General features: G+C 46.6%; 1 protein-coding gene across 4 annotated transcripts in view; it reads right to left on the reverse strand.

Annotated features, from left to right (window-relative positions):
* LOC110527459 (nck-associated protein 5) overlaps positions 1-24,709 on the reverse strand; it is a 179,816-nt gene that overhangs the window by 106,651 nt on the left and 48,456 nt on the right. For all 4 annotated transcript variants that reach the window (XM_036982868.1, XM_036982869.1, XM_036982873.1 and 1 more), the window contains exon 3: positions 19,466-19,539. In XM_036982868.1, coding sequence (XP_036838763.1) covers positions 19,466-19,539 — 74 coding nt within the window. The remainder of the gene's footprint in view (positions 1-19,465; positions 19,540-24,709) is intronic.

A 24,709-nucleotide genomic window follows, 5' to 3' on the forward strand; every position in this document is an offset into this window, starting at 1 on the left:
AGAGAGAGAGAGAGAGAGAGAGAGAGAGAAAGAGAGAGAGAGAGAGAAAGAGAGAGAGAGAGAGAGAGAGAGAGAGAGAGGGGGAGGCCTGGCTGCTTGGGACAAACTCCAGCCCATCTGCCGCAATCACAATCAGTCTCAGCTGAATGGCTGTGACAAACCAAAGCCCTGAGCCTCTCGATCAGGACGCCTACGAGGGTAGAGGGGGGAGAAATGGGGGAGAAGTGGAGAGGAAGGGGGAGGGGACCCCTCTCCATTGTCTCCCCCCTCCACTGTGAAAGGGGGAAGACACTGGAGGGGTGAAAGGGAAATTGAAAGGGTCCCCGCAGGCGAAAGCAGTCCTTGTTAAAATAAAGAGGAAGAAAAAGGAAGAGCTACTCCCAGCCTAGCCAATCATGGTCCCTATGCCCAACATTCAGTAGTCGCTAATGTCGCTAAATGAACAATTACGCTAAACACATGAACAATTAGTAGCACCACAACCAAAGGGGACAGAAGCGGATGCCTCCTAGCTAAATTTATGACAAGTGAAAGTTGTAGTTGGGTGAAAAATAAACATGCACATACCACTGCATTTTGGGTCATAGAAAGTTAGGAGTTAATTAGATGGGGGTAAAAAACTAGAAACGTGCACATTGCAGTGAGAACACGCAGGATCTGAAAGACAACATTTGAACCGGTTAGATGACGCAACATCAGCTGGAAAGTTTGTGTAGTGATTGTAAAATCTTGGCGTGTCAAGACTACACATTTTCATTACTGGATCGTTGTGTCCCATAAAATTGACAGTGAGAAACCTATTCATCATAATAACAGGGAAGATTGACGACGGCTAATTATACTGAATATGACCGAAGTGTCATGCATCAAGCTTTATTGCATTTATCATAAGTTGCAGATGTGTCACACACACACACACAATATGAATATGTGGTGAGGGTCTAATTTGATTTCTAGAGCAGGTGGTCATCAATTTGGTCCCATTGTCCTGTTTGGATAAAAAAAAAGATAAATGGACTCAGAAGTCAACAGGCACGGATACATAATCAAGAAATATTGAGGAGTCGCCCCCACTTTAATTCAATAAACTGCATGCCCCCCAACGTTGAGCGATGGCCAAGTCTACAACGGGATCCAAAATGGACACACAGAAACACAGCTTGTCTGTAGTGAGACAGAAACCAGCAGACCAAGCCAAGTCATTCATAGCAGAGTCCGATCCCCCCGAAACAGGAAGCTCTGTTTGTTTGGACTTCCACCACATGGACATTGTATTAGAAGAGTTACAACATGTCCAGGGGTGAGTTAGTGTGTGTGTGTGTGTGTGTGTGTGTGTATGTGTGTGTGTGTGTGTGTGTGTACGAGTGTGTACGAGTGTGTGTGCGCATGCTTGTGTGTGTGTGTGTGTGTGTGTGTGTGTGTGTGTGTGTGTACGAGTGTGTACGTGTGTGTACGAGTGTGTGTGTGCTTGTGTGTGTGTGTGTGTGTGTGTGTGTGTGTGTACGAGTGTGTGCGTGTGTGTGTACGAGTGTGTACGTGTGTGTACGAGTGTGTGTGCGCATGCTTGTGTGTGTGTGTGTGTGTGTGTGTGTGTGTGTGTGTGTGTGTGTGTGTGTGTGTGTGTGTTGAGCGATCTTCTCAACTCATTAGGAGGCCCTGCTTACTACACTGCCAGTGGTGTCAGTGACAGATTCCAATGTTTAGAAACACATGGGTGCCAACATACCCCACACACGCAACCTGACTGGTTTCACTACCACCACCACCACTACAACTACCATCCCCCTGTTAACCATCACCAACGGGCTAGCATTCCACTGAAAGGTGGGGGGTGGGTGGTGGATGGTGGTACTGCTGGGAGAAGAAGGGGAGGGGGAGACAGGGTTGATAAGGGGCGGTGTGGGAGGTGGTGGTGGGTGGGAATGGGAGTTGAGGGGGGCTCTCCTCTCCTCCTTGGTAAAAAGCGACCACAATCCCCCAGCCATCAGACATTAATGACATGAATCTGGGAGGGTTTATTAAGGGGGAGAGCAGAGAAGGTTGATGACGTGTGTCACTTAGTTGAGCGCGTTACGTGACCAATTCCTCCCGCCGTCAAGGTATGTGTTCCCCCCCCAGAAACTCGCTAATCAGGGGAGATAATCATGGGATAAAATGCAATGGTGTGTGTGTGTGTGTGTGTCTGTAAATGCCTTCACCCCCTTAATCTTCAGGGCCTCAAACACTTTTTACCACATCTTATTGGCTCAGACATACACAACGTCCAAGCATTTCTATACATGTCTGAATGTCTGAACACCAAATGAGGTACGCTAAAGTCTAAATACCCTTTTGAAGCTACCTCAGAAGTGTTTATAGCATATTTTTAGTTGTCAACAGACTACCCCCTTGGGCTGTTTGCATGTTGAGACGAGCGGTGGGAATGCCATAGTGTGACATGGGCGTTTATTTACCCAAACCACACACAGGCTATCCCGCTCGGGCTCCACTGCTCTCAACCACCGCCCGAGACAGCAGTCAGATTATGCAAATCATCTGTGTTCGTCCACTTTGGAACGGCCCCACCGGCCGAAAACTGGAACAGACGTTTAACATTTTGTTGGGGGCCAGATTGAATGTGTCACACGATGAGTGCGATCTGTGATAATGTGCCTCTGTCATGTTCCATTAAGCAAGGGAATGGGTTGGCGTGATATGCTGGGGGTGCAGGTTTGTCTGTGACACCCTTCCTAGCCTGACTGTGCTACTCAAGGGAATGGGGGTAGGTAGCCCAAGATGTAGTCTTAAGGAGCCTACCGTTGCTCCTTAAGGTCTAAGGACCTTATATGTTATTTTCAGAGGTAGACTGGCTCTGGCAGAGAAGTCAGCCAAATACTCCATCTAAACGTGAATCGATTCTCAATGGCATTACGGTTCTAGAAACATAAATCCATCTACTTTCATATCACATCAAAATCATTTCACAAAAGCAAAATCTACACTGCAAAATCTACACTGCAAAATCTACACTGTAAAATATACACTGTAAAATCTACACTGTAAAATCTACACTGTAAATTCGAAACTCTACATTGTTTTAACCGGCCTTGTCACAGTTGCAGCCGACAGTATTTTTCCGTGACAACACATTTCTAGTGGCCCTCTTCCGTTCCACACAGGGGATCAGAACATGCGAGATGTAGATAGCTAAGGTTGTCCCTTGGTCTTCCGGTTGGTTTCCATTAACACGAGCTGTAACCTGGACCCATAAAGGTGTGTATCAAGTGATTCATCGCCAATATGAAAGGTTAATATGAATATTAAAGGTATGAAAGGTCCTTATGCTTCCAAAACCGTAACGTAAGCAATGCGTGTTCATGTTCAGACCGAGCGTCACGGTTCTTAAACAAAACCCCCCGTTACAGAAGATTCCTTTGTACAATGACACTTCAAATCAAATCAAATTTTATTTGTCACATACACATCGTTAGCAGATGTTAATAGTGTAGCGAAATGCTTGTGCTTCTAGTTCCGACAGTGCAGGAATATCTAACAAGTAATCTAACAATTCCCAACAACTACCGAATACACACAAATCTAAAGGGGTGAATGAAAATATGTACTTATGTACATGTACTTATATGGATGAGCGATGGCCGAGCTGCATAGGCAAGGTACTATAGATGGTATAAAATACAGTATATATACAGTGCCTTGCGAAAGTATTCGGCCCCCTTGAACTTTGCGACCTTTTGCCACATTTCAGGCTTCAAACATAAAGATATAAAACTGTATTTTTTTGTGAAGAATCAACAACAAGTGGGACACAACCATGAAGTGGAACGACATTTATTGGATATTTCAAACTTTTTTAACAAATCAAAAACTGAAAAATTGGGCGTGCAAAATTATTCAGCCCCCTTAAGTTAATACTTTGTAGCGCCACCTTTTGCTGCGATTACAGCTGTAAGTCGCTTGGGGTATGTCTCTATCAGTTTTGCACATCGAGAGACCGAAAAATTTTCCCATTCCTCCTTGCAAAACAGCTCGAGCTCAGTGAGGTTGGATGGAGAGCATTTGTGAACAGCAGTTTTCAGTTCTTTCCACAGATTCTCGATTGGATTCAGGTCTGGACTTTGACTTGGCCATTCTAACACCTGGATATGTTTATTTTTGAACCATTTCATTGTAGATTTTGCTTTATGTTTTGGATCATTGTCTTGTTGGAAAACAAATCTCCGTCCCAGTCTCAGGTCTTTCGCAGACTCCATCAGGTTTTCTTCCAGAATGGTCCTGTATTTGGCTCCATCCACCTTCCCATCAATTTTAACCATCTTCCCTGTCCCTGCTGAAGAAAAGCAGGCCCAAACCATGATGCTGCCACCACCATGTTTGACAGTGGGGATGAGGTGTTCAGGGTGATGAGCTGTGTTGCTTTTACGCCAAACAAAGTTTTGCATTGTTGCCAAAAAGTTCAATTTTGGTTTCATCTGACCAGAGCACCTTCTTCCACATGTTTGGTGTGTCTCCCAGGTGGCTTGTGGCAAACTTTAAACGACACGTTTTATGGATATCTTTAAGAAATGGCTTTCTTCTTGCCACTCTTCCATAAAGGCCAGATTTGTGCAATATACGACTGATTGTTGTCCTATGGACAGAGTCTCCCACCTCAGCTGTAGATCTCTGCAGTTCATCCAGAGTGATCATGGGCCTCTTGGCTGCATCTCTGATCAGTCTTCTCCTTGTATGAGCTGAAAGTTTAGAGGGATGGCCAGGTCTTGGTAGATTTGCAGTGGTCTGATACTCCTTCCATTTCAATATTATCGCTTGCACAGTGCTCCTTGGGATGTTTAAAGCTTGGGAAATCTTTTTGTATCCAAATCCGGCGTTAAACTTCTTCACAACAGTATCTCGGGCCTGCCTGGTGTGTTCCTTGTTCTTCATGATGCTCTCTGCGCTTTTAACGGACCTCTGAGACTATCACAGTGCAGGTGCATTTATACGGAGACTTGATTACACACAGGTGGATTGTATTTATCATCATTAGTCATTTAGGTCAACATTGGATCATTCAGAGATCCTCACTGAACTTCTGGAGAGAGTTTGCTACACTGAAAGTAAAGGGGCTGAATAATTTTGCACGCCCAATTTTTCAGTTTTTGATTTGTTAAAAAAGTTTGAAATATCCAATAAATGTCGTTCCACTTCTTGATTGTGTCCCACTTGTTGTTGATTCTTCACAAAAAAATACAGTTTTATATCTTTATGTTTGAAGCCTGAAATGTGGCAAAAGGTCGCAAAGTTCAAGGGGGCCGAATACTTTCGCAAGGCACTGTATGTGATATGAATAGTGTAAGATATGTAAACATTATTAAAGTGGCATTATTTGGAGTGCATTGTATAAAGTGAAGAGTGATCCATTTATTAAAGTGTCCAGTGATTGGGTCTCAATGTAGGCAGCAGCCTCTCTGAGTTAGTGACTGCTGTTTAGCAGTCTGATGGCCTTGAGATAGAAGCTGTTTTTCAGTCTCTCGGTCCCAGATTTGATGCACCTGTACTGACCTCGCCTTCTGGATGGTAGCGATGTGAACAGGCAGTGGTTCGGGTGGTTGATGTCCTTGATTATCTTTTTGGCCTTCCTGTGACATCGGGTGCTGTAGGTGTCATGGAGGGCAGGCAGTTTGCCCCCGGTGATGCGTTGTACAGACCGCACTACCCTCTGGAGAGCCTTGCGGTTGAGGGTGGTGCAGTTGCCGTATCAGGCTGTGATACAGCCCAAAAGGGTGCTCTCGATTGTGGATCTGTAAAAGTTTGTCATGGTTTTGGGTGACAAACCAAATTTCTTCAGCCTGCTGAGGTTGAAGAGGCTCTCTTGCGCCTTCTTCACAACACTGTCTGTGTGAGTGGACCATTTCAGTTTGTCTGTGATGTGTACGCCGAGGAACTTAAAACTTTCCACCTTCTCCACTGCTGTCCCTTCAATGTGGATATGGGGTGCTCCCTCTGCTGTTTCCTGAAGTCCAAAATCATCTCCTTTGTTTTGTTGACATTGAGTGAGAGGTTGTTTTCCAGACACCACACTCTGAGTGCCCTCACCTCCTCCCTGTAGGCCATCTTGTCGTTGTTGGTAATCAAGCCCACTACTGTTGTGTCGTCTGCAAACTTGATGATTTTGTTGAAGGTGTGCATGGCCACGCAGTCGTGGGTGAACAGGGAGTACAGGAGGGGGCTGAACACGCACCCTTGTGGGGCCCCAGTGTTAGGGTCAGTGAAGTTGATATTTTGTTTCCTACCTTCACCACCTGGGGACAGCCCGTCAGACAGTCCAGGACCCAATTGCACAGGGCGGGGTTGAGACCCAGGACCTCCAGCTTGATGATGAACTTGGAGGGTACTATGGTGTTGAATGCTGAGCTGAAGTCAATGAACAGCATTCTTACATAGGTATTCCTTTTGTCCAGATGGGATAGGGCAGTGTGCAGTGTGATGCCGATTGTGTCCTCTGTGGACCTGTGGGGGCGGTATGCAAACTGAAGTCGGTCTAGGGTGGCCGGTAAGGTGGAGGTGATATAATCCTTGACCAGTCTCTCAAAGCACTTCATGATGACAGAAGTAGTCATTTAGTCATTTAGTTCAGTTATCTTTGCATTCTTGGGTACAGGAAAATGGTAGCTATTTTGAATCATATTGGGACAACAGACTGGGATAGGGAGCGATTGAATATATCCGTAAACACACCAGCCAGCAGGTCTGCGCATGCTTGAGGACCCTTCTAGGGATGCCGTCTGGGCCAGCAGCCTTGCGAGGGTTAACACGTTTAAATGTTTTACTCACATCAGCCACGGAGAATAGGGAAGGGGGGTGCAGTCCTTGTTAGCAGGCCGCAATGGTGGCACTGTATTATCCTCAAAGTGGGCAAAGAAGGTGTGAAAGCGAAACTGGAAGTGAAACATCGGTGTCAGTGACGTGGTTGGATTTCTTTTTGTAGTCCGTGATTTTCTGTAGACACTGCCACATACATCTGATGTCTGAGCCGTTGAATTGCGACTCCACCTTGTCCCTGTACTGGCATTTCGCTTGTTTTATTGCCTTGCAGGGGGAATAGCTACACTGTTTATTTTCAGACATATTCCCAGACACCTTTCCATGGTTAAATGCAGTGGATCGCGCTTTCAGTTTTGCACGAATTCCGCCATCTGGTTAGGGTAGGTTTTAATAGTCACAGGGGGTACAACATCTCCAATGCACTTCTTTACAAACGTACTCACCGTGTCAGCGTAAAGGTCGATGTTGTTCTCTGAGGCTGACCGGAACATATTTCAGTCCTCGTGATTAAAACAATCTTGAAGCGTGGCTTACGATTGGTTGGACCAGCGATGAATGGTTCTTGTCACTGGTATACCCTGTTTGAGTTTACGCAATCAACATGCTGGAAGAATTTAGGTAGACTTGTTCTCAAATGTTCTATGTTAAAATCCCCAGCTACAATAAACGCAGCTTCAGGGTATATGGTTTCCAGTTTGCATATCGTCCGGTGAAGTTCCTTGATAGCCGTCTTGGTGTCTGCTTGAGGGGGAATGTACACAGGTGTGACTATAACTGACGAGAATTCTCTTGGCAGGTGAAATGGCCGGCACTTGACTGTAAGGAATTCTAGATCGGGTGAGCAGAAGGACTTGAGTTCCTGTATGTCGTTATGATTACACCATGAGTCGTTACACTTCTGTGTAATGCAATGGCTATGGCTAGCCAGGGCTATGCAAGGGCTATGGCTAGGGGGGAGCATGACATGCGGGGGATGTACGTTTGGATTAAACACCATATTTTTACTACTCTAAACAGGACAGTGATTTGCCTGGTCCCAGAACAGCCCTGTACAGCCAATTCCTATGGTCATTGGCAAGCCAAATTGACCAGACAGCACAAACTGATCTGTGACCAGTAGGTTAACCAATGATTACTATGCTGACACAAAATAATATATATATATATATAATCAAATGTAATAATATATGCCATTTAGCAGACACTTTTATCCAAAGCGACTTACAGTCATGTGTGTATATATTTTAAGTATAGGTGGTCCCAGTAATCGAACTCACTACCCTGGCGTCATAAGCAGCATGCTCTACCACATGAGCTAAAAAGGACCACAAAACCTACAGCATATACAATGTTATAAAGCAATAAATACTGTAATACAATCCGTACTGAAATCATACAGCACGGTTTAATTCATTAATAGCACCCAAACCCAATACATGTTGACTGAGTCAGTCTGGTATTTGGCTGGAGGTGAACAGCACAGATGCAGCCACTGTGACTTCCAGAATCATACTGCGCCAAACCTGCACATCCTCCATCTCGCCACACATCTCAATACAAAGATGTTCCAAACGGTTAAAAGTGACCGTGTCAGTCAAAACAACTGCATGCTTTGGTGAACACGTACAAAAGAGCAAAACACATTGTTTAGCCTACTAGCTCACCTTGGTAATAAAGCCAAGGAACTCCACTCAAAACATCACAGGAAATAATCGCTCACCTAATATACTGTACTAACAAAGACTCAAAACATCACAACTGTAGATGCCACCCATTTTGCTCAAAATAGAACAACATAGCGGCTCAAGCGCTGTGATGTGTGTATGTGGTGCTATAGTTAGCATGGCGGGCATCATGAGATTTATGATGTGGAAGCCATCGGGTTGGTTGGGTAAATAGCAGTGTTCATTAGTAACTACACAACGCCACAGTGACCACTCTTCTTCACCGGGTCTGATTTTCCACAAGAACAGTCCTAATACCTCCACTCAATGGACCTACAGTACTGTAAGCAGCACAACAAAAAGTCCCTTTATTATAATGTTGTATAATATTGTTTATTTATTCAACCTATTTAACCAGGAAAGACCCCTGAGGTTAGAACAGATTTTACAGAGCCCTTCTTTGTATAGCCTACCATTGACCTCGGTCATGTAAGAATTGAACACAAGCACACAAACACTCATCTTAAGTAACAGGATGCTTTCAAATTCAAAATGGCCGCTACTGTAGATGACCACTTAGCTTATGATTGACCTTGAGTATATCATAAAGAGATACGCATGGCCCAACAAGGACGCTTCTGTGGTAGTATGTGGTCTGAATGGTGGGGGTGGCGAGTGGATAAAGGACCGGAATAACATTTCAGTCACGAGCCTAAGTGCTTTCCTTCTCCACTGTACAATGGCACAGAGATATAACGGTGAGTTAAGACGACGCGACCTTGAGAACGTATCAATAAAACGCTTCATTAACCCGTTCGATTAACCTCTTTCCTCTCATAAGCGCCATAAAACTGATGCATGTTTTTAGCCAGGCCTGGCCATACTGATAAATCACGGGAGACCCGCAGGGCTCTTACATTTAGCCTACAGTTAAGCCTGGTTAAACCAGACTGAATGCGGGGTTCAATTGGGATCACTGGTGAATGCAGCGTCTCCGTTTGGTTTAACCAGGCTATCTTACAGTAGCCACAGACATAAACAGCACAGGACCAGACTGGGTTGGTGTTAGTGGTTGGAGATCCATATAATGCACTGTGGCAGTCGTGGCCAACTTGTGTTATGGGCCAACAACAGTGTCAGGCTTGAACTAATTGGCCGAAGTGTTTTCATCATCTGGTCTATTTATATGAGTTAAGCTTCAATTGATAGATAGTACAGTCCAGTATTGACCAACAAGATGCACAACAGTGAGCTCAGCTCTCCACGGTGCTCTGATTAAGCTCCAAGCTAAGCAGCTAAGCGTAAACTAAGCTAAGACTAAGCTAAGACTAAGCTTAGACTAAGCTAAAGTTAGCTTTATGCTAATAAAATATGGAATGTACAGGCTAAAAGCACATGGTGCATGTTTCCACAAGCATTGTTCAGTTCCCTGTTCAGAGTGAACTCTTGCGTAGCTCAAAGTACACTATTTTTATCAGGACACACATGTAAGAGCTCGATAGTAACATAACCGCTGATTACTAAAATAAACATATTTAACCGAATCCCATCAAATACAAACATTCATTTGATGAGAGTTTGCTGAGGGAAAAAGAGGGGGGGGTCTCTCTGCAGAACATTTGTATAGAAAACCAATGGATTAATTTATCTCCAACTATCGTGGGGGAACTGACCTCTAATCAATGAATTAGGCTAAGTCTCTCACTCACAGGAGGGCACATGAATACACAATTGACCGTATTAGGTCTCTGGTGGGGGGCTTAGCATTATCAAATTAAAGTGTTAGACTGGTCAACTTATCCAATTACAGTTGTCAAATGCATGGCCATCACCCAAGTGAGATGGCTGCAGAACAGAGCCTGGGGGGGGGCATACCAAGGGAAGGCTTGGCCCTATCCTCGTCATCTGGAGAGGGAGAGAGGGAGAGAGGGAGAGACGGAGAGAGGGAGAGAGGGGGAGAGAGGGAGAGATGGAGAGAGGGAGAGATGGAGAGACGGAGAGAGGGAGAGAGGGAGAGAGGGCCGCACACTTCCACACAGGATTACAGCGGCGGTGGAGGCACAGAGGCGTCTTTGAGGTCGAGACATGCCTCGTAGTAACATCAGTGAGCCGCACAGCCACAGTCACAAGCCGTTAACATCAGCGTAGGAAAAGCCTCCTCCGTTGGCGTGCTATCATAATAGTGGATGAACACACACAAACATAAACATGAACACACGTGCGCACACACACACACGCACGCACACACACACACACACACACACACACACACACACACACACACACACACGCACACGCACACGCACACACACGCACACGCACACGCACACACACACACACACACGGGCTCGCTTTCAATTCAAGTGTCCCTCAGTCTGCGCCCAAAATGGAACTCGATAAAGATGTATTTTATCATATACTAAACTATGAACTGTTTTTGATGATCATAATGCTGCATTAGGGTCTTCAACTGAGGCGCTGCAATTTCATGAAGGGAGGGATTATTGCCCAAATAAATTAGAGGGAATTCAGAAGGAAAATAAGTTCATTTACTATGGATAAAATCCCATTTGCAAGCTAAACTGGTAAATGAACACACTGCTCTGGTGGCTATAATTCACCATCTAAGCATAATCCAGTACTGGTGAGTAGTGGCAATGTCCTGATCAGGCAAAGGACACACACAGACAAATGAAGGACAGCTATGGGAATACAGTATACATTTATGGCTGAACGTTAGAGAACGACAAAGAGTTGCTTTCCTCTACATTTACACCCAAAGAGAAATACATCCAAACAAAGATATTTCAAAATGGACCGATAATCTATCAAAACCAACTGCCAGACCTCCCACTTCCCTCAAATTTGGAGGGATAATTCCTCTCTAAAGATGATAAATAGTTTATTGATTAGCAGATGTCCTGGCTAATGTCCATTCAGGAGGGGCTGCAGATGCCCGACTTGCCGGTCCTCATAGCCTAAGAGACGATCCTCCATAGATCTCCAGCAGTGTACCCATTCTCCCCTGCTCCCCACCCCACCTCCCTGCTACCCTGAGTCCCTGAGTCCTCCAAGGTGTGGAGGGGTCACAGACAAACAAAGACGCACACCATCTGCTAAGGGTAAGGCCAGGTGAGACCAGCTTTGGCCACTTGGCTGATCAACGAACAGCATTCTACATAAAATGTTGACACAGATACCCAAAGGAAGGTCAATAGAGACTTAGTATGGAATGAAAAACACTTTCATTACATAAGATAAGACCACAAGCAATCCCAACGCAGACACGTGGACAGAGTTCAAGAAGGAGGAGATGAAGGGGAAAAGGAGGAATTCGCAGAAAGAGGGAACAAAAACTAATCTGCATTGTTTTAATCCAAGGCCAAGGAAGATTATATATTTCTGTTCCCTCGACGCAGCAGCTTTTCAAACAGGGCACGTGACCTTCCACCCGGCCAGTCATGCTTTTTAGTGTCCTAAAGCAGCATCCATATGTCCTCATCCAAATCACGCCTGCTCCCATTCAATAGCTCACTGTCTAAACAGAGAGAAAGCTGTCACTCACTTCACTTTCACCACATTCCCTCTCTACTTACATGTAGAGATAGATGTACATAACATATACTTAATATTGTTGTTTGGCCAAATACATCTACTGTGAATCCTTCTTTCGGCCAATAATTTCCACATACAATCTGTCATGTATTGTCATGTTGTGTCTTGTTTCTGTCCTTTCCCTTCACCCTGTCTCCCTCTGCTGGTCGTTATTAGGTTACCTTTTCTCCCCCTCTTTCCCCCAGCTGTTCCTTGTCTCCTCCTAACTACCTCGTCACCCCTTTTCCCACCTGTTCCCTTTTTCCCTCTGATTAGTCCTCTATATCTCTCTCTGTTCCTGCTCCTGTCTTTGTCGGATTCTTGTTTGTGTTATTCATGCCTGAACCAGACTATCGTCATGTTTGCTGCAACCTTGTCCTGTCCTGTCGGAATCTGCCGGTCCATCTGAGCCTACGTTTGTTTTGTTATTAAAGAAGCTCTGTTTACGTTAATTCGCTTTTGGGTCCTCATTCACGCACCGTAACAGAAGAATCCGACCAAGAATGGACCCAGCGACTTCGGATCCTCTCCACTCAGCCGTCGAGATCCAGGGAGCGATGCTAGGCAGACACGAGCAGGAATTTTCATGCTGCTCGACATGCCGTTGAGACCCTGGCCACCCAAGTCTCCAACCTCTCAGAACAGGTTCACCATCTCCGCCTCGATCCACCGGCCACTTCCAGGGCTTTCGAATCTCCGGAGCCCAGAATCAATAACCCGCCGTGTTACTCTGGGGAGCCCACTGAATGCCGCTCGTTCCTCACCCAGTGTGATATTGTGTTTTCTCTCCAGCCCAACACTTACTCCAGGAGCACTGCTCGTGTCGCCTACGTCATATCTCTCCTTACTGGACGGGCTCGTGAGTGGGGCACGGCAATCTGGGAGGCAAGGGCTGAGTGTACTAACCAGTATCAGGACTTTAAGGAGGAGATGATACGGGTTTTTGATCGATCTGTTTTTGGGGAGGAGGCTTCCAGGGCCCTGTCTTCCCTATGTCAAGGTAATCGATCCATAACAGACTACTCTATTGAGTTTCGCACTCTTGCTGCCTCCAGTGGCTGGAACGAGCCGGCTTTGCTCGCTCGTTTTCTGGAGGGTCTCCGCGCAGAGGTAAAGGATGAGATTCTCTCCCGGGAGGTTCCTTCCAGCGTGGATTCCTTGATTGAACTCGCTATTCGCATTGAGCGACGGGTTGATCTTCGTCACCGAGCTCGTGGAAAGGAGCTCGCGTTCTCCGTTGCCCCCCTCTCCGCATCACTACCATCTTCCTCTGCCGGCTCGGGTGCTGAGCCTATGCAGCTGGGAGGTATCCGCATCTCGACTAAGGAGAGGGAACGGAGAATCACCAACCGCCTCTGTCTCTATTGCGGTTCTGCTGGTCATTTTGTCACTTCATGTCCAGTAAAAGCCAGAGCTCATCAGTAAGCGGAGGGCTACTGGTGAGCGCTACTACTCCTGTCTCTCCTTCAAGATCCTGCACTACCTTGTCGGTCCATCTACGCTGGACCGGTTCGTCAGCTTCCTGCAGTGCCTTAATAGACTCTGGGGCGGAGGGCTGTTTTATGGACGAGACCTGGGCTCGGGAACATGACATTCCTCTCAGACAGTTAAGGGAGTCCACGGCCTTGTTCGCCCTGGATGGTAGTCCTCTCCCCAGGATTCAGCGTGAGACGCTACCTTTAACCCTCACTGTTTCTGGTAATCATAGCGAAACCATTTCTTTTTTAATTTTTCGTTCACCTTTTACACCTGTTGTTTTGGGCCATCCCTGGCTAGTTTGTCATAATCCTTCCATTAATTGGTCTAGTAATTCTATCCTCTCCTGGAACGTCTCTTGTCATGTGAAATGTTTAATGTCTGCTATCCCTCCTGTTTCCTCTGTCTCTTCTTCACAGGAGGAGCCTGGTGATTTGACAGGGGTGCCGGAGGAATATCACGATCTGCGCACGGTGTTCAGTCGGTCCAGGGCCACCTCTCTTCCCCCACACCGGTCGTATGATTGTAGTATTGATCTCCTTCCGGGAACCACTCCCCCCCGGGGTAGACTATACTCTCTGTCGGCTCCCGAACGTAAGGCTCTCGAAGGTTATTTGTCTGTAGCTCTTGCCGCCGGTACCATAGTCCCCTCCTCCTCTCCCGCCGGAGCGGGGTTTTTTTTTGTTAAGAAGAAGGACGGGTCCCTGCGCCCCTGCATAGATTATCGAGGGCTGAATGACATAACAGTGAAGAATCGTTATCCGCTTCCTCTTATGTCTTCAGCCTTCGAGATCCTGCAGGGAGCCAGGTTTTTCACTAAGTTGGACCTTCGTAACGCTTACCATCTCGTGCGCATCAGGGAGGGGGACGAGTGGAAGACGGCGTTTAACACTCCGTTAGGGCACTTTGAATACCGGGTTCTTCCTTTCGGCCTCGCTAACGCTCCAGCTGTCTTTCAGGCATTAGTCAATGATGTCCTGAGAGACATGCTGAACATCTTTGTTTTCGTTTACCTTGACGATATCCTGATTTTTTCACCGTCACTCCAGATTCATGTTCAGCACGTTCGACGTGTTCTCCAGCGCCTTTTAGAGAATTGTCTTTTTGTGAAGGCTGAGAAGTGCTCTTTTCATGCCTCCTCCGTCACATTTCTCGGTTCTGTTATTTCAGCTGAAGGCATTAAGATGGATCCCGCTAAGGTCCAAGCTGTCATTGATTGGCCCGTCCCTAAGTCACGCGTCGAGCTGCAGCGCTTTCTCGGCTTCGCGAACTTCTATCGTCGTTTCATCCGTAATTTCGGTCAGGTGGCAGCTCCTCTCACAGCCCTTACTTCTGTCAAGACGTGCTTTAAGTGGTCCGTTTCCGCCCAGGGAGCTTTTGATCTCCTCAAGAATCGTTTTACATCCGCACCTATCCTTGTTACACCTGACGTCACTAGACAGTTCGTTGTCGAGGTTGACGCGTCAGAGGTGGGCGTGGGAGCCATTCTTTCTCAGCGCTCCCTCTCTGACGACAAGGTCCACCCTTGCGCGTATTTTTCTCATCGCCTGTCGCCGTCGGAACGTAACTATGATGTGGGAAACCGCGAACTGCTCGCCATCCGCTTAGCCCTAGGCGAATGGCGACAGTGGTTGGAGGGGTCGACCGTTCCTTTTGTCGTTTGGACTGACCATAGGAACCTTGAGTACATCCGTTCTGCCAAACGACTTAATGCGCGTCAGGCGCGCTGGGCGCTGTTTTTCGCTCGTTTCGAGTTCGTGATTTCTTATCGTCCGGGCTCTAAGAACACCAAGCCTGATGCTTTATCTCGTCTCTTCAGTTCTTCAGTAGCCTCCACTGACCCCGAGGGGATTCTCCCTGAGGGGCGTGTTGTCGGGTTGACGGTCTGGGGAATTGAGAGGCAGGTAAAGCAAGCACTCACTCAAACTCCGTCGCCGCGCGCTTGTCCTAGGAACCTTCTTTTCGTTCCCGTTCCTACTCGTCTGGCCGTTCTTCAGTGGGCTCACTCTGCCAAGTTAGCCGGCCATCCTGGCGTTCGGGGTACGCTTGCTTCCATTCGCCAGCGTTTTTGGTGGCCCACCCGGGAGCATGACACGCGTCGCTTCGTGGCTGCTTGTTCGGTCTGCGCGCAGACTAAGTCCGGTAACTCCCCTCCTGCCGGCCGTCTCAGGCCGCTTCCCATTCCCTCTCGACCGTGGTCTCACATCGCCTTAGATTTTGTCACCGGACTGCCTTCGTCAGCGGGGAAGACTGTTATTCTTACGGTTGTCGACAGGTTCTCTAAGGCGGCTCATTTTATTCCCCTTGCTAAGCTTCCTTCTGCTAAAGAGACGGCACAAATCATCATCGAGAATGTTTTCAGAATTCATGGCCTTCCGTCAGACGTCGTTTCGGACAGAGGTCCGCAATTCACGTCTCAATTTTGGAGGGAGTTTTGCCGTTTGATTGGGGCTTCCGTCAGTCTCTCTTCCGGCTTTCACCCCCAGTCTAACGGTCAAGCAGAACGGGCCAATCAGACTATTGGTCGCATCTTACGCAGTCTTTCTTTTCGCAACCCTGCGTCTTGGTCAGAACAGCTCCCCTGGGCAGAATACGCCCACAACTCGCTTCCTTCGTCTGCGACCGGGCTATCTCCTTTTCAGAGTAGCCTCGGGTACCAGCCTCCGCTGTTCTCATCTCAGTTCGCCGAGTCCAGCGTCCCCTCCGCTCAGGCTTTTGTCCAACGTTGCGAGCGCACCTGGAAGAGGGTCAGGTCTGCACTTTGCCGTTATAGGGCGCAGACTGTGAGGGCTGCTAATAAGCGTAGAACTAAGAGTCCTAGATATTGTCGCGGTCAGAGAGTTTGGCTCTCCACTCAGAACCTTCCCCTTAAGACCGCTTCTCGCAAGTTGACCCCGCGGTTCATTGGTCCGTTCCGTATTTCTCAGATCATTAATCCTGTCGCAGTTCGACTTCTTCTTCCGCGATATCTTCGTCGCGTCCACCCGGTCTTCCATGTCTCCTGTATCAAGCCCGTTCTTCGCGCCCCCGCTCGTCTTCCCCCCCCCCCCCCCCATCCTTGTCGAGGGTGCACCCATCTACAGGGTCCGTAGGATTTTGGACATGCGTCCTCGGGGCCGTGGTCATCAGTACCTAGTAGATTGGGAGGGGTACGGTCCTGAGGAGAGGAGTTGGGTTCCCTCTCGGGACGTGCTGGACCGTGCGCTGATCGAGGATTTCCTCCGTTGCCGCCAGGTTTCCTCCTCGAGTGCGCCAGGAGGCGCTCGGTGAGTGGGGGGGTACTGTCATGTATTGTCATGTTGTGTCTTGTTTCTGTCCTTTCCCTTCACCCTGTCTCCCTCTGCTGGTCGTTATTAGGTTACCTTTTCTCCCCCTCTTTCCCCCAGCTGTTCCTTGTCTCCTCCTAACTACCTCGTCACCCCTTTTCCCACCTGTTCCCTTTTTCCCTCTGATTAGTCCTCTATATCTCTCTCTGTTCCTGCTCCTGTCTTTGTCGGATTCTTGTTTGTGTTATTCATGCCTGAACCAGACTATCGTCATGTTTGCTGCAACCTTGTCCTGTCCTGTCGGAATCTGCCGGTCCATCTGAGCCTACGTTTGTTTTGTTATTAAAGAAGCTCTGTTTACGTTAATTCGCTTTTGGGTCCTCATTCACGCACCGTAACACAATCAACCTATGTTTGATGCGTTCAGAGAGAATCAGATATAACCGTAACAACCATAAGGAAAGCTTACATGATGCATCATGACATGCCTCGTCTTGTTTGGGGTTTTTAAATATGATGTTGACACAGGGCTGTGGAGCCTTTGTTTGTGTTTGTCATGGACGTCATCAGAGTTAATGAAATAATGAGCGATGCCGCAGCAGTACCCCACTGTGGTTTTGTTGTGCTCCTTCGGCCAGTGTTGCTGTGTGTGTGTGTGTGTGTGTGTGTGTGTGTGTGTGTGCGTGTGTGCGTGCATGTGTGATGGAGAGTGTTGTGGAAAGGAGTGGATACAAGGAGGACTATATTATGGAACAGATGGGTTTTACATATGATGAGAACACTGGCAAAAGCTGTGTTTTTGGAATGAGCTTTCTTGTATTCGTTGGCATACATTTTCATATATTTTTTTGATTTGTGATCTGTTTTTAGCCTGCAATTACAATGCATAGCAATGGCGAAATTGTGGTGTAGATGTTGGGGTGGTCGAACAGTAGAAAGGGGTCCGGGGCTCCTCCCCCGGAATTTCTTTTGACATTTTAAAACACATTTCCTGCAATTCATACACAGTTTGACATGACTTATTATGCCTCTCTTCAGGAGTATTTTTAGGGGTATATGGAGGGGTATTTTGAGGGGTATATGGAGGGGTATTTGAAAACACAGTACAAGTGGAAGTATAAGTGGAACAGAGCATCAAATCAAATCAAAGTGTATTGGTCTGATAACAGTTTAGCAGATGTTATAGAGGGTGCAGCGAAATGCTTGTTTTACTAGCTCCTAACAATGTAGTTAAAATATCAAACAAAGGGCATTTACAGTATGGCACGTAATATTGACACCAGGTACAATATCCTACGTCTGTTTAATACTAATTTATAATGTGATAGACTGTATAAATACATGTTTGCATTGGGTCAGTAGGACACAGAAATAACAAGCACTCAATTAGTGAAATCCAATTAGTTCTCTCTCAATCTTCTTGATGGATTGATTGCCTCCATATTCCCAGGAAAAAAAGAGGAATACAATGTAAGTCCTCTCGATAATGTAGCCGTAAGACACAGCGTAATAAAGGGAAGGAGGCGTGCCTGTCTTTATCAGTCCTGAGTTTCTGCTTCAGCCCAACAAAAGAATGTGTGGAGTCATTTATCACTGTCACTAACACTATCGAGCAACATCCGAAGAAAAGCGCCACAATCCCTAGGATCTGGTCTGTCAGGTCTGTCAGCGTAGCTGTCTCTTCCAAGGAGGTTTATTACCATGAATTTGAATATTGTAATTATATGTAAGTCAGTTTAAAGTATTTGTAGGTAAGTGATTATCTATATGAGCTACTGGAAGAAATGTTGAATAGACTAAATGATCATTATTGAATTAGAAAATCATTCAGTTTTACATGCAGAAAAAATTACACAAACACACAAATTAAAACTCCTGAGCAAAACTAAACAATGATCACGAAAACCTTAGGGTCAGCCACCCTAGCTATTGCCCCCACTGTCCCTCCAGGTCTAAGCGAGTTCGTGGATTCCAAACAGCCCCTAGTGAGAAGACCCCAACAACTCCCATGGGCCAGTCCACACAATAACAACCAGGCCCCTCTAAACCTGTTATTAGGTCACTTTCCTGGTCAAAAGAGGAAGGGTCTCCTCTTCTAAATTAGTGTGAGTGAGACTGTGGACAAGACAATCATTCTTTTACACACCACTTCCTTACCCTTCTATTGAAAGCCAGCCTGCCGTAGCAAAGGCCCTGGTCAGCGGTCAACCTCTAACCCCCACCATCCACCCTGGGTCCACTCAGAGACCCTCCTCCCAGGCCTCCCTGCTCGCTCAAGGGGAAAATTGTTCCTGGATGGGGGGAAATCAGCTCTTTTGACATGGAGAGTCAAGGGTCTAAAGATAGGTTTGAGGGCCAAGGTCATGAGTTTGGCCTCTCCACATCCCCATTGTCTCCATGAGAAATGTCCCCAGCCAACCCCAAAACTGAAATGGACTGAACGTACGCCTTTGTCTTTCCCCACCTTCAGCAACTTTGTCCTCACCATCACTTCACAATAGCATTTTCTCACCAAGACTACACACAAAGCACCCTGTCAGCTTCCCAAACTTAACAACATTGTTCGGCTGGTTCTCATTGAGAATAGATTGCATTCAGCTGTTGATATTTATTGGCAAACAGCAGCAGCTGTCACAGCGCAGATCGAGGATCCTCCCTTACCTTCGGACATTCCTCCGCTCTTCGTCCAGCTGTTTGAGTAGCTCCTCGATGCACTTGTTGGCATCCATGTACCCCTGTAAACAACAGATGGAGATGAGTGTCAAAGATGGATTCCAAAGATGGATTTGGAGGAAAAATATCAGTAATATCAAGAACAGCCCAACAATCCTACACTACCTCGATTATTATGAAGTTCAGGGGTCTCTTTGTGTTTATCAACAGCAGTGGTAAACCACAAAAAAAGGCACAAGTCCATACAGAAGCCTACATGGAGTATGAAAATACAGACCAAAACCATATTGTGTATTTGTCCAGCCGGTGCCTTGTTTCCACACACTGCTCTTCCAAGTGTGAAGAGGAACACTGGGGCAGAACTGGACTGTGTTTCAAAAAAGGTGTGATTCCTTCATGGGGTCAATACTTTTTGGGGTGTTCGTTTTCAAGAGTGTAACTCCAGAAGCACCGCTGGGTAACTTCGCCTGGCTGGCCCTGAGTGCAGGCGGCCAGCTGTGTGGTGTCAAGAGGGAATACCTTCACACACACACATACTCCACACACACACACTCCCAAAGTGTGCTATTGAATTACAGCACGGGCCAAATGAGCAGAGACCCGGGAACAGTATGGAAAAACAGATGTCCAGCTTATTTGACTTTGCCCTAATGATGTGCTCGTCTATGCCATGCCTGTATAGTGAGCATAAGACATTAGTGTAGAAGATATTGGCCACCTAGCCATAATATTCCACCCAGCTGTTATTTGGAGACGCAGACAGTGACTGTGTCAGTGGCTGGCTATATAGGAACTACCTGTAGTGGCTTCTTTATCCTTTGGTCGTGGTTGTGGCTAGCTTGAATGAATTACTGGTATTGGTGATGCCTCTCTTGGGTAAAGCGTTATCTCACGACCACAGACGCCCTCCATTGATTTTTAGACCGCCGTCGTGTGCCGTTCACGTATAATTGAATCATGGGGAATTCCTCTGAGAGATGACCCAGCTGAGTATCGTTTAGACTCGTCCCATGAGCTTATTGTTCGTGCTAGACAGACTTAATAGTGTAAATATACTGTGTGTATCCAGAGCTGGGAAAATATGATGGTACAGACTGTATACATTATATGGTACAACCTACATTGAGGAACACTGTAATGGTCTTTCTTAAGCTGAAAATAGAGAGAACCCCTTATCGTCAGACATTGGAACTGGGATGTGTTCACAGTAGCTCTTAAGAGCACGCTTCTCAGAAGGCAACCGTATGGCTGGCTCCAGGGCAATTATCACACTTCAGGACTGACCTGAGGCCAGCCACTGCAGGTGCCCACCGTCTCCAGTATGCCCCCGTGCCAACTGAAGATGGCACAAGCCCAGACTTCCAGCCAAAGTCGCCAGTCAAGGGCATACTAAGTGACCAATGATCATCAAGGGCAGGGACAGAAGCCAGAAGAACATGGCGATGGCCAAGTGACATTGTGTTATTTTGTCATTCATACGAAAGGACATCCAAATAATCTGATGAAATCATCTTATTTTCACTTTCTTCATCATTTGCTTGTGACCTATAAGAAAAATGGTTAAGTGCACATACGTGTACTTACTAGTCCTTGTACAGTATCTGAACGGAATATTTCAAAGTGTTGGTGCTGCTTATCAGTGGTGTCCCCAAGGCCATCTGGAAGTCATAAGGTGCCACTACACCCAGCAGAGATGGCAGTCACACTAAACCCACTGACTGTCATCAGGACCAAATGAAGTTGCCTACCGAGTGGTGCAGCGATCTAAGGCACTGTAGTGCTTGAGGCGTCACTACAGTTCCGGGTTCGAGCCTGGCTGGCTTCCGGGTTACGCGACTCAGGGCTGCTTACAGTATCAGAGTGATAGGATAGGAACATGGGAGAATGATCTGAGTAGCGTCCAAATCCTGCAGGAACAAGGTCACGTCCAAGTTTAGTTAACAAAAGTTGCTAAACCTCAACTATAGTGCATCTAGCTCTATCAATTTAGAACGGAAAGAAGATGTCATACAGAGGAATTGTCAGGAGAAAATATCTGTTGTTAGAGACCGTTGGCCACATAGTCTCGTAGGTCCAAATCCTAACCTGAGATCCCCAATGATTTAAGCAAAACTCCACGTTAAGCAGATCTCAAGTTAGGATTCAGCCCGGTAATGGTTTTCCCTGTCTCTCAGAGAGATCTACCCATTACCAGAGTGCCATGTCACAAAAAGATTTACACCCCACATCAAACGTTAAGCGCAGCTAGCCAAGCCTCTGTTGTCATCGCGGAAACCTCTGCTAATGATAGGGTTCTGGCGTACTCCTCCTCATACAGGAAGGCATGCAAAGAATGTGCAGTGGCCTGTCGTAATGTCAAATGGAGGGTATGTAGACCCGGCGATTTAAGGCCTGACTCGTATATGTTATGCGGAGCACGCTGCAGTGTATTGCATTACGTCTTTGGTGGGGCATTACTCCTGACATTTTTACTGTGTGTGCGAAAGCTGCAGGGTCCCCACAGGGGCCCGCGCGCCTACATTGGGAGAGAGAAAATGATGGACCTTTGCCTCAAACTTTGTCGAACGCATATTTCGCGAAGCACACTTGGAGTGCGACACAGACCAAACGATTCCTTGAGGTGGTTGAAGTGTCTAAATAGCACCAACGTTCATCAGGACAGAATATCACCTTGACAGAAACCGTCGCCGTATCACTGGGAGGTTGTAAAACCGTGCCCGGTGCGGCGTGCAAACTCCTCAAACTCCTCCGCAGCAGTATCAAAACTATACCTTCTCTGTCTGCACAAACCTCGAGTCAACAGTCTTGTGAGACTCATTCGTGAAGTGTCTGCAGAACCCATGGTTAAGCAAATCCTACCAGGCAGAAAACAAAGGAAGTTGTTTATAGAGGGTCTAAAAGTCATACGAGCTCACTAACAGGCGATAAAATGTCTCGAAGTAAGTTAGCGATGACGGGGACTGTCTTATCCGATGCAATCACCTGTAAATGTGTCTGATTTCCCCGTTATACAGTCCGTTCCTCTGGTTCTCTTTGTAGGATGGACACAAGACCAAGAATGAACAAGCATCCAAATCCCGCATCCAATTTCAACTTCAGTGTAGGAGTCAAGGGGAGAAACAGAGCACTGGGATTTGTTGAGCTGGAATTGGCTGGCGTAGGCACACACTTTCACACTGTAGTTTCCTTTGTGTGTTTGTTCATGTTTCTGGTCTATGGCAGCCGATGGCAGTTCCTGTTTACTCTGTATGTGAGAGGGGTTGATAAGAAGGCTAGAGCTGTTGAGGGAGAGGGCTTCCCCCACTGGGCATGCTGTGAGGCCCATATCCTGCAGCCCTCCAACCGATCATGTGCCTCCTAATCTTTAGGACATTTTAAAATGAGCTTTGTCCCCCACTGCTGCGGCACTCTGAAACTCGGCCAAAAAATCTTTGCTTTACGCCAGACATACATGCTCACGTGCACGTACGCGCACCCACGTGCATATGTGTTTATAAGAAATGGTCCAAGAATTTCAGTAATAAAACATTAGATTCATTATTCATCCATGAGAGCGTTTCGGTCTCCCTCTCCCCCTCTCTCGCTCTCTCTCTGGCAGATCCACACATACTGAAAGGCTGTAAAGGGTGGGATCATATCCCCATAAACATATGAGTTCCTTTAGGTCTTGGCTGAGAAAAACTCAAACCCAGCTACAGCCCTGACCCAGTTGCAGTATGGGGTCAGTATGTGTTCCAGTCTTCCTTTAAAGTCCTAGCTATCTATAATGTGATTTCCTCCCAACCCCACCTCGGCAGGGTTGTAGATCTGAGACCCAGGCAGCAGGCGAGTGAGAGAGATAAGAAAGCCTGGAGCTGCCCGGTGGCCTCTGGGAGTGAGACCTGTCAGAACAGTCAAAGCCAAGGTCAGGACCTATCTCAACCCCAACCGCCATCCCCCTCCTCCCCACCTCTCTGGCCGTAAGGCAGGCCGAGACCCGATGACATGGCAGAGTGGCCTAGGGACCCACTTTAGCCAACTGGAAATCTGCTCTATGTAAGACGTTCAAGGGGAGATGGAATGTGGAATTCCCGACTGGATTATGACAGTCAAAGGTTATGCCTATAGAACGTAACACCTCTTTCTGAGGACATTTTTATGGCTAGTTGGGAATGAATGATATTACAAACTTTCCTGGGTGTCGACACGTCAGAGCTCATATGGCATAGTCATATGGCCTCATGTGTAAGGGATTTCTTCCATTGACGAAGTGGCGGACCAAAGCGCAGCGTGGTTATTTTGACTCATGTTTTAATAAATCACTTCACATTAACAAACTAACAAAAACAAGAAACGTGAAAACCCAAAACAGCCCTATCTGGTGCAAAACACAGAGACAGGAACAATCACCCACAAACACACAGTGACACCCAGGCTACCTAAGTATGATTCTCAATCAGAGACAACTAATGACACCTGCCTCTGATTGAGAACCATACTAGGCCGAAACATAGAAATACCCAAATCATAGAAAAACAAACATAGACTGCCCACCCAACTCACGCCCTGACCATACTAAATAATGACAAAACAAAGGAAATAAAGGTCAAAACGTGACATCATGACTATGACAGCCCTCTGCGCTAAAGCCTAGGCACTGACCCGGGGAGTGAACGCAAGTCTTTATGTCTCAGGCAAAGATAGGCATCAGACCGGCGGTTACACAGATATTGAAACTGCTCGTTGTATCCGTCCTTAGCCCTCGCTTGAATCAATTAATGTTATCAGAGGCTTATCTGTAGCACAGCACTGATGACCTTTCCCTCAGAGTCATTACTCGGGTCAAAATGACTTCAACATACCAAATCAATCCTGCCCATCAACCTCCCACCCCCAAAGACTGTGATAGATTAGATAAAATAGCCTGATGAAGGCACGGATCTATGTTATCAAGGGGTTACTATGGTGATTACATGTGATTTGTCATGAGAAGCCATGGAGAGCTGAGTAATCTGGTTTGTAGGCCTTGACGTCAGAAACCAATATGCCGCCAGTACGAAGCGAAATGCTTTCTTCAGAGTTCAGCAGAGGACTAATAATAATAATAATAATAACAATAATAACAATACATTACATTTGTAGAGGTCTTTTCATTTACAGACGTAAATCACAAAGTTCTTCACACTGAGAGCAAACATTAAAAGAAAAAAGCTGTATTAAAAGGGCTAAAAACATTCGGAGAGTAACTGACAA

This window comes from Oncorhynchus mykiss, chromosome 7 (genome assembly GCF_013265735.2).
Source record: "Oncorhynchus mykiss isolate Arlee chromosome 7, USDA_OmykA_1.1, whole genome shotgun sequence".
NCBI classification, from domain to species: Eukaryota; Metazoa; Chordata; class Actinopteri; order Salmoniformes; family Salmonidae; genus Oncorhynchus; species Oncorhynchus mykiss.